At 44.1% G+C, this 10,630-nt stretch overlaps 1 protein-coding gene across 1 annotated transcript in view; it reads left to right on the top strand.

Moving 5' to 3' along the window:
- The first annotated feature begins 2,885 nt into the window (after positions 1-2,885).
- Positions 2,886-10,630, top strand: part of LOC135910152 (uncharacterized) — a 28,642-nt gene continuing 20,897 nt past the window's right edge. The window contains exons 1-2 of the mRNA XM_070522229.1: positions 2,886-3,100; positions 6,860-7,013. Coding sequence (XP_070378330.1) covers positions 2,892-3,100; positions 6,860-7,013 — 363 coding nt within the window. The 5' untranslated portion in view covers positions 2,886-2,891. The remainder of the gene's footprint in view (positions 3,101-6,859; positions 7,014-10,630) is intronic.

Here is a 10,630-nt window from a genome sequence, read left to right as displayed (position 1 = left end):
GAAAACAAAAACAAATTGGGCGATATACTTACAAAGCTCCACCATGCGGTCACAGGATGGTCAAGAATAGAATATATGAGTCGTGATCCGGCTTGCATAGACGTTTGCTGAGAGCCTAAAAAATAAAGCGGAATTCTTCTCACCACCCATTAGGCACAGGATTTCTGGATTTTAGGTGCACGCCATCATTGTGCTTTAGGCCAATTTTAAGTTCAGACAAAAGCCAGAGGAGATATTTATAGCTGCCGACCTCGTGGAGGGGGATATATTTTCGCATCGTGTCCAAAACCAGGTCTGTAAACTGACCTACTTAGTCATGCAGTTTGGTTTTGTCTTTATCTAGTAACCACTCGTTAGCGGACAGGATAGCATATATATCGACATAATCACCACGCTTGAAAGCAAAGCGAACAGATTGAATTATGCCACTGGAGGAGCTCTGCCTGAGGGCTGACACAGAGGCAGTTATTTTTAGTAACGAACGAAACTTATCAGGAAAGGACGCACAAATAAAATGTCAGTACGAGTCATTTCGTTTAACTTGAGCATTTAAGAGGCACTGGTCCGTGACATTACCAGAGAAATTCGTGATAATGTTATGCTGCGTAAAGTAGCAGAAGGCTGGAAAGCCTAATAGCAGGCGGCGCTTCGCATGCCCCAGTCAATTCCGGGTGCACTAAAATTACGTGGAATGAGTACTCCATTCACGCTACGGAAAGGTAATATACTTTGAATAGATGAGATGATCTCATCAAATTGGACAGGGGAAATATTCGTCGATACATGGAGAGATACCATAAACAACTTCTCGCCGTGCCTTTGGCTGATTTCTGAATAAATGGATTCCTGCAAACTTTCTATGTCGTCTCGCCGGGAGTGCCTCGCTAAATTGTCGACGATAGTCAATATGCCACCACCTTTTTGTTCCAACTCGCAGAAGGCCCGGTCAATGCGGAAGGCGTTGTAATGCGTAGAAAAAAAAGACCCGAGGGGGAACTTTCACTGCAGAGCCAAGTTTCGAAAATACGATGTAGAAAAATATAGTGCTTTGGTGCGAAGTCCACGAGTAAGCTGAAAAAAATATATACACGTTACGCAACACCTCAATCCTTAAAGATTGATACTACTACTACTACTACTACTACTACTACTACTACTACTATTAATAATAATAATAATAATAATAATAATAATAATAAGAGACATACTTGTCAATGCCATATGTATACACATTATAGATTCATCAATAAACTTCGAACTTGCGCCTCAAACGTACAAGCAATGACTTTTGTATAGTTTCTTCCACATAAATGTATTGTGGGCAAATGGAAACATCTATAGCTTCAATGCGACATTATAATTTGCGTATTTTCCACAGACGATTGTTTCTCGTTGTTATAAGAAGCGGAGCAAACAGGTGCGCATTTCCGCCTATACCGCTTTTGTTTGAGCAAACTTTATGTAGCAGTTGAGGCTTCGGTTCCCACCCGTACTTCGACAATGGACTTTACGGGAGCTGGAGTGACACGTGCGTGAAGCTGCGTTAGGTTATGATGCTTTTGTGACTTCTTTCATTTTTCTAGATTTCGTTAATAATAGCTCTAAGTTAAGATTGCTACTCTTTTCCAGAACTTATTAACTTTAAAAGGCCGATGGATTCAGTGTTTTTATTCAGTCGAGGCATTATGTGTTTGTACAAGCTATATGTAGGGCGTGCGTGTGTTCTGCGCTGTCGCAATCGGCAATTAGTTCAGAATCGTGTTTGCGTCCTTCATTTGACCCACGCTGATGCTTCGCTCTGTGTGATGTGGCCAGGCTGAGATTGAGCTGTTCTCACCGTTTTTTTTTCATTATCATCTCCGCGATGGCATTGCGGAAAATGTTGAATACTGTTCAAGTCAATTATTTCGCTAGAATGGCGTAAACTTATCGGGCGTGCCAATGCACATTGGGTGTTATATATGGCAGAACCTGACTGGCGCACACGAGCTTATTACACTAAAGCGAAGAATATCGACAACAAAGTCATGTTTACCTGAAGTGCAATGTTGTTCAATGTCAAAATCAAATGTGGAAAGTTGGACAAGTTAGTGTGCCCATGTATGTGCTCCTAATAACTGTTTTTCTAAGACTTATTTGACACCTCTAGCGGGATGCTCCTATTGGACTCATTTACCACAGTTAAAGAGCTACGTTTATGGTGCGAAATAACGCTCACGTTAGTGGTACCGTAAACAAACATTCCTTAAAGTCTTTATTCTTCCAGTTGCGGTACTCCACGCTTCCATATTAGTAAATATTCACAAGCTCGTCTCGAATTAAAGTCGATTTATGTTTAGTTCGTAGAGTTCTGAATTTGCGCAAGCCCTATTCGCTATATTTTACGAAAAAAAAAACGCGGAATCTTTTATTTGGCCTAAAACCTATCAGTCTATTCTGGGTGATAAAAGAAACCTTGTAAGAGCAACCTTCATGCACAGAGATGTTGTTCATGGAACTTTCAGCGCCTGTTACACTTCACCGCAACACACCAGCGTAAGTTATTCAGCAGCGTTTTTCAAAAACTATATTTCAAAAGAGCTGCTCAATTTCATTGAGGTTAAGTTAGCAGCGTTGTGAGGGTACTAACCTTTAACAGCATATAGATTTACACCACCTAATTGGTCGTTAGCTCGGCGAACTCGCAGTGGTGAGTTCAACACCAGGGCACTGCTATAGCGTAGCATACCATGCCGACTATTTCTCATCTCTTATTTCGTTTATATACCCGTCCACGCTCAATAAAGCTCGATAAGCAGTGTGCAGATTACGGTAACGAATGTTCGCGAAATGGCCAATTAGGGTGATAAAGTGTATATAATAAGTTTTTGTGCTTCGCAGGGAAACAGAGCATGTTATCGTGCACGGTCGGGCACCACGCCGTGATGATGGATTTGGTGCCCCCCGATGGAACATGCGACAACATATTCTACACGGACGTCTTCTTCAACGACAAGAACAACAAGATAGAGCCACTGTACAGCGACACCGCCTTCAATGTGGTCCGGTCCGCCGCATCGACGTACTCAAAGACAACGTTCGGAACTTCGATGTATCCGGGGTGAGTTCACCCATTCCTCCCAATCTGCTTTGTTTCTGTGACGAACAGAAAAGCCCACTAGCAATATGAGGAGTTCATTACACCTCAATGCAGCGTGACCTAATAACTCCGTGATTGAGAGCAGCGTACACCATAATTATTGAAGTAGAACGACCTTCTTCAGGACATGCGGAGAATCGTGCTTCGAGTACAAGTGTATTGGCCACACTGGGATAGTAAGTCTAAAAATAAGAAACAATGTGATGGCTCATTTGAAAGCGTAGCGCGTTCTCACTTTATGTATAGCCATCACTGTAGTAGCTGTGGCTGCCTGCAAGTCTTTATTTTTTTTGCTTTCTCATACGAGTGTAGGACAGTGCGTGAGCTGTTGATGCCTATCATAAAAAAAAGAGCAGCAGCATATAAAAGAGTCATCAATACGTAATAAGTGGATATATGATGGCCCTAATTTCACTTTTTGAGAAATAACATTGTTTGATAGCGGCTAGGCATGAGCCTAATTTTTCGACGCGCACATTTGACCTATTATATCCCGCTCTAATGTCCCTGACGTCAGCCGCCTTTTCGGAAGACGCTGGTAATGAAAATAGCATAATAGTTTTCACAGAGGAGTGAGTACTGCTTTCAGAGTAGATGACTTCAAAGCCGAACCTATCGCTGAAATGTGCAGTCTTTGGTTGTTGTTGTTTTTTTTCACATCTGTTTCGCCCTTGTGATACGGCTTTTTCATAATCTCTGCTGAATTTATATACAGGGTGTTTCTTTTAGCCGCACCAAATTTTCTAATGATTACCTATGGCACGTAACACAATTCTAACCTTTGGTCTAAATCACTCGATGAAGTGGCCATTACGTCTACGAGAAATCAAACTGATAAGTTGAATAATAACGTAATTAGTCTATTGAACATTTTACCGAATTCCTTTACACGACATATTTCGACCTATGAATTATCGACGCTGAGTTCACGAGACGTAACCGCTTGGAATGAATTCTCTGGACACACCAGTTCCGAGATATGAATTTTAAAAATCTCTGACGAAATGCATTCGTGTTCCAGTTACTTTTGTCCTTCAAAACAAAAGCCAGCGCCTTCCTAAAAAAGTAACTGCAACGCCAATGCATTTCGTCGGACACATTGAGAATTATTATCTTGGAACTTGTGCTCTCCAGAGAATTCATTTGAATTGCATACGCCTTGCGAACTCGGAGCCTATAATTCGTGCATTGAAATATCTGACGGAAATTAATTAATCGCAAGGTTCATTAGCCTAATTACGCTAATTATTAAATTCGATACGTTCCTTTCTCGTAGAAGTAATGACCATCTCATTGAGTAATTGATATCAAAAGTTAGAAATCTGCTGGGGCCATAGGCAATCTCCAAAAATTTGGTGCAGCTGAAGAAAAACACGCTGCATAGCATGTGACAAAGCGGCTACATGTTTTCTGCTTCTATAACCCTAGGGGATTTCGGCTGAATTGTCAGAGGTAAAGGTAAAAAGAAAAATGCATCGATAAGCTCGGTTCACCGACCTAGTACACAGCCAAGATGACCGAAAGAAAATCTCTATAATCATCGTTTCCTTCTACACAGTGACCAGTGTAATCTTTGCCACATTGACTGCAATCTCACGACATTGAGTCGGGCCCGAAAAGCGTCGACCAGGTGCCAAAGACAGGTTCATAGGTGAGGTGTACAGCTTTAGGCGGACATGTGCATCATGTCTGAGGAAGCAGAAGGCGTGGTAGGATCGAACGGCGCCTATTCCGAAAGTAACGTCTGCCACTTAGCGTTGTAAGGGCTGCAGGACACGATTACATGGTAATGGCCGCAGTACTGCGAAAGTAGTTTTTCGGAGAAGCTAACGGGCTGAGAAGGCGACCAGAGAAGGTCAAGGTCACACACACTCAAGTTGCCTTGCCAGTGGTTGGGGTGGTACAACTTCCGGTGTCTATACATCGCATAGGGTGAAGGCGCGCAATCGGATGTGTCTCTTTGTTGTAGCAATGGCGTCGCAAGCGTATTCACTTGACAGTTGCGCAGGCAGTGGCAGAAGCCTGTCAAAAGGCGCCAGCGAGAACATGCAATGAGAGTAGCCGTGGTTGTCAGGGCCTGAGGAGCTGTACGCATAGGTGAGAAAAGGTAACATAATGTCACAGTCGCGGTAATTAGATGAAAGATAAATTGACAACATATCAGTTATCGTGCGATCCAAGCGTTCGAGAAAACCGTTCTTATGAGGGCGGCACGCATTCATAAGCTTTTGTATGCTGGCACAAGAAAGAAGTAAAGCTGCGCTAACTTTACACCAAACGCAGCTCTTTGAAAAGCTGATGAGGGGTGCGTTTATGTAAAATGACGTCTTGCATTAAGAAGCCGACAAGGCCTGTAATGCAGATGATTTGGAGAGGTCTTGTGATAGGACAGGTCTTGTGATAGCCACATCTCGGAGACCACGGGCAGCGCTTTCTCTTAAAGGTAATGAAGCAATATTTCCATAATCTATTCTTCTTATGCAGGGAATTTACGCGAAAGTGCATGCGAGTTGCTTTTGCCAAATCTGGCCATTGCTGGTGAGGCAAAAAGCACGGACTCCTCTTCACAACAGTGTCTACCTTGACATATATTCTCATGCTAATTTATTTCAGACTGCATAAAATTGCTGCAGAAGACAACTTAACTTGTGGCATGTTTGACAGGACGGGTCAAGGCACCATTCTCTGCAAACAATGCTGACGGAACAGACGTCCCTCGCTCGTAGTTGGATTTCAATAATAGGACGTATGGTTTGAGCCGTTGATTACGAGCATTGACCACTGCTGTCGAGTGGCAGCGTCACCATGCACTTTCTTCAGCTGAAGTGGAGCCCGAGTGAAAAAGCCTTCTCGAATACAGTGGAATCTGTGTTGGTCGCGTGATCTTCGAATCTTCGCTTTAGCTTAAGGAAGTGTCAGTGTTGCCGTTGCTTTATTTTTTTATTTATTTGTTTCCGTACTTAATGTCTCGAAGCCTTTAATGTAGAGGAGTGGGTTTTTCTTTCTTTAAGCGAAAAATTTTCAAACGTGGTTTTCTTGAAGGTAGTAGAATCGAAAATTGCAGCGACGGAACCAGCGAGGTGATTTCATTCGTTTACATGTGGGTATTACTAGGGATTGGAAAAAAAGGTTGGTTCGGCATGACGTGAACTCGTACTTGGAATTCCTGGTCCCTGCGAGAAACATGGGAAGTATTGGAGCCAGAATTTGCTGTTATGGAAATACTGGGCTAGTTAAATGTATTTTGCAATGAAGGGAAACACGAGCACATGCGACGCGATTCGAGGCAAGAAAGACCAGGCAGTCATATTATAGAAGACACAATGGTTTCACTCAACTAATTAGATACACCAATTAGGTCTGCATGATTTTGGACACTTTGGAAAGCATGCGATAAGGTAGCTGTGCATCGCTCCTTGACAGAACTGGCGTACTTGAGCTTCACTCTCACCAAGGGTGCATGGGTATGGGCGTAACGGAAATATCAGCGCAAACAGAGAGACATGGGGCTGGCGTACGGAATTACAAATTCAACATGCATATTCCAAGATACAATGAGAGGAAACAGGCACTAGGAAGTGTGTCGTTGAGGCTGTAAGTGGGAGGCTGACTTAAAAAGGGTGTAGCATTAGATTTGTTGCTGAATGGCTGTTCAATTTGCGCTGTTGTTGTCGAAAGGAATAAAAAGAACTTTCCCGTTTCTTTCGTCACCTTGCGCAGGACCATTGGCCAATTGATACGCAGCAAACAGCTGGAGGTTCAGAACGCCATGACCAAACTCTTCAACGCCAACTTCGTGCACTTCGGCATGCTGAATGTAGATGATATAGAGGACTACGACACGCTCAAAGGTGGCCCACTCCGGTACTTGGACGTAAGCATACCTACAGATGGCCACTATATTCCTTTTTACTTCTTTGTCATACCATCAAGGTATATTATTATAGGAGGAATTGGTCACTCAGGCTTGGTAATAATAATTTAATATGAAATGGGAGGCTTAAACACTAATGGGAATTATTCTTGATTGAAAAGAATACAGCGAAGTGCGAGAAAAAGGGGCCCAAACATATATAATATTTAATATTCATATGATACAATAGTAACTAATGGTTTCACAAATGCATTACCACATTCAAAAGTAAGTAGTGATGGGGAAAGGTGATCAATGTTGATTGATATGGTGGCACATATGAACTTAAATATGGCTGTATATACCGCTCGCAAAGGTCACGGTGATGTTTAAATGAAATAGTCTACGGCGATTTATGAGGCTTGCTAGAGAAGCACGTTACTGTGTTTGCGTTATACTAGCGATATGACCGATAAAATAGAATTTATAAGGCCGAAGGCTTCTGCGACATTTCCAGCGAATTGGGTCTTGCCACAGCTCCCATAACGACGCGGCGCACTAACATTGACTACGAAAGAGCGTTGAACCGAATGCACGCGAATCTGGCCTGTCCTCGATTCTATGATGGCGGCCAAATTTTGGAAAGTCAGAAAATATTTTTTAAAATAATAATGCACATCCAATTCACACATTAGAATCAACGGAAGCGAAGCGAAGCGTTCGTGAAGCAGTTATCTCAAATGCTCCTAATTTGCCCATTTGTTCCCTGCGTCTATGTCGTAAGCGAAACTGGCCAGCCTCATGCACCCTCGCGCACCTGTGCTTAACAACCTGACAACATTTACCTTGTATTACTGCATTACTGGCTCTATTACTTGTATTACTGGCTGTGGTACCCCGTCTGGAAACGCCCTGGGGGGATGCAACCACGGGGAAGGCGGAAAATGGAAATTCAAGACGATGAGCAAAACGCGAACAATGTGAAAGCCAGAGCCAACATTTTGACAAGTGGACTTGTCTTTAGAAGGATCGACATTTGGGCGAGTTGGTACTGGTTGAACATCTTGAAGGGGCAGCGCAATAAGACGATGACAAAAGGCAGGAAACACACAGGACATTGCGCAGGACACAGGTCACACAGGACGCAGGTCTTACTGCGCTGCCCCTTCAAGAGGACTTGTCTTTCTCAAAGCGGCATATGCAAGGATAGCATAGCCCGCCTTGGAATTGACATGTACACGTATGACACCTTGAAAGAGCAAAGTCAACTTTTCGAAACGTCCGATCCGGCTTTCGCCTTGTTCTTCTTTCGAAGTAAAAAGGAAGGCGTTCGTCTGAGAAAAAAAAATCATCTTGTCGCCGTTTTCGACGCTCGTCGCGAACATGTTGGAAACTGCACTCGGCGTCTTTATTGACATCGCTAGATTCTTTACCACTGATTTCCAGCCACAGAACACTGTTTTACCCTCCGCCTGCATCGTTTGAGACACTGCATTTTCGCAATGGTCGAGTTTTCAGTAAAGCTGTTTCGGTGCTGCCAATACCCTTATTCATCATTCAGCCTAACTGTGGATGTTTACAGCTGTCCGCGCGCCTGAGCGCATGTCCGGCATACACGCAACCCGCACGTTGATCTTCGAGGTAATCTGCGGCGGGTGCGGAGGCAAACGGTCAGCCGAGATGGTTCTGGCTTCATCCCCGCTTGGCCATTAAGCTCACGTGATATCCAATTAGCGAGAAGCGTTTTACCCCCGCTGCCAACGCTCTTAATTATGCCAACGTTGTCAGGGCGACTACTCGCTTTCAACGAGTGAGATATTGTCAAGTTTATCTGTGCACACGTGATACTACGATTTTTTTTTATTATTGAGCGAGTGTGTTCTTCAATATGCATGGCTGATAAAGCGTGAGTCTTCATTTGGTGTAAGTGGCAATTATCTTACAATCGCTAGCAATGCGCTGCCTTTTGGGCGAAACAGTGACTTGCTTTTCTTCGTCTTGGTGCTCGCGCTTCTGTGATCGGCAGTTCCTGGTGGTTACGGTAAATCTTCACTATCAATCATAGGCCGACACCTGCAGTTCGGACACTACTTTGTAAAAAAAGAGATTAGGCTCCAATGCAGGCTGTGAAGGTAGTTTGACTGCGAAGTCGTAAACGAGAACTAAAACGATTGCTCGTTAAGACGTAGCCTGAAATTAATCACGTGGTGACATTGGTGTTCGACTAAGGTGTTTTACCGGCCTGCGACATCACTTGCGCAGCTAGCAAGTGCATCTACGCAGTGAAACAAAGAATAGAGGTTCGCACTTTACCACGCTTCAGTCGCGCTTCTTGAGCGCCCTGTTCTTCAGGAATCTTCACAGCCTTTTCATGGCATATTAGAACACAAATCAGTTTCGAGGTGTGTTCTTCTTTTAAATAGGAAAGTGTTGTTAATCACTCCCTGCAGTTTCGGCTTCCTGGTGAGTGTAGCTTATCCAACCGTAATCCTTACCGGAAATTTCTTGCGGCGACCGCAATGCTCGAACACGAGCTTTCTGTTTCTTTTCTTATAGCGAATATGTATCTGCCTAGCAGGTTCATCTGTCCATCGCTCTGTCGCCTGTACGCCGAAAACTCCTTCATGGCAACCCCATGCGCACGCTCGAAACAGAAATGAACCGCACGATTGGCTGTGCCAGTATTGACGCTGTTACTTTCCATCACAGTCGAGCGCGAGCGCAGCAGTTTCTCTCCGGCTGCTAAATGGATTGGCCACGCGACATATGTACTCCTGAGGAGCACGCAGCTTTCGATCTGCAGCGTCGCGAGAAAAACCGCCAACGAGCTCGTCAGCACCGTACCGATGCAGCAGCCGGGACACATAAAGAGGCTCGCGCAACCAAGCGCAAGCAGCACCTGCGTACCGAAGAGCGACAGCCTAGCAAGCCGCTGTTTAATTGGCCGTAAAGATTAACCCGGTGAATAACACCGGCGCCGCACGTTTCGACTTCACAGCAGAACTGTAAGGATTGATTGGGCGGTGATTCTTTCTTTACCCCGTGTTGCCGGCGCCGCCGCTGCCACGGATGCGAGGAGGCGAGCGACATCTAGTGGCTGCTGCAAGAAACCGAGCTCTGCATGCATTGGGCGCCTCGCACTTACTGTTTCGAGTTTTTTTCCTGCGAACACAACAGGCCCTGTCGTGTCGTGCCACGACACGACGCGACAGCTGATGTAGCTCAGCGGCTCATGTAGAAACGTTATATGGAATACAGTTAGCCTTCCTAATGACATATAATATGTGATTATTCCAAGATAGGTTGCATGAAGTGTGGACACCGATGTACTTAATTTCGGTGTGTGGTTCAGTTTATTTACAAGAATAAAGTTGCTTTGTTTCTCTAGTCCCACGCATTCAATTTGTTCTTATTCACTTTTACTTATATTAGGCACATGTTTGACTAGGAGGAAAGCACTGACATTGATTATTAGCTTCGCGCCACATTTCGTCATGATCAGCGATAAGAAAAATCAATATTGCAAGAAACACTTTCTATTCGTCATTTCAAAAAAATGTAACGAACCTACAAAGGAGAGGACTGCTGTACAGCATTGCGCACCGCAAGCACTCATTATTCGAATCGTTAGCCCAGCC

Source organism: Dermacentor albipictus, chromosome 7 (genome assembly GCF_038994185.2).
Source record: "Dermacentor albipictus isolate Rhodes 1998 colony chromosome 7, USDA_Dalb.pri_finalv2, whole genome shotgun sequence".
Lineage (NCBI taxonomy): Eukaryota > Metazoa > Arthropoda > Arachnida > Ixodida > Ixodidae > Dermacentor > Dermacentor albipictus.
The sequence above is the reverse complement of the archived record's forward strand: the minus strand, read 5'-3'. Positions and strand labels throughout refer to the sequence as shown.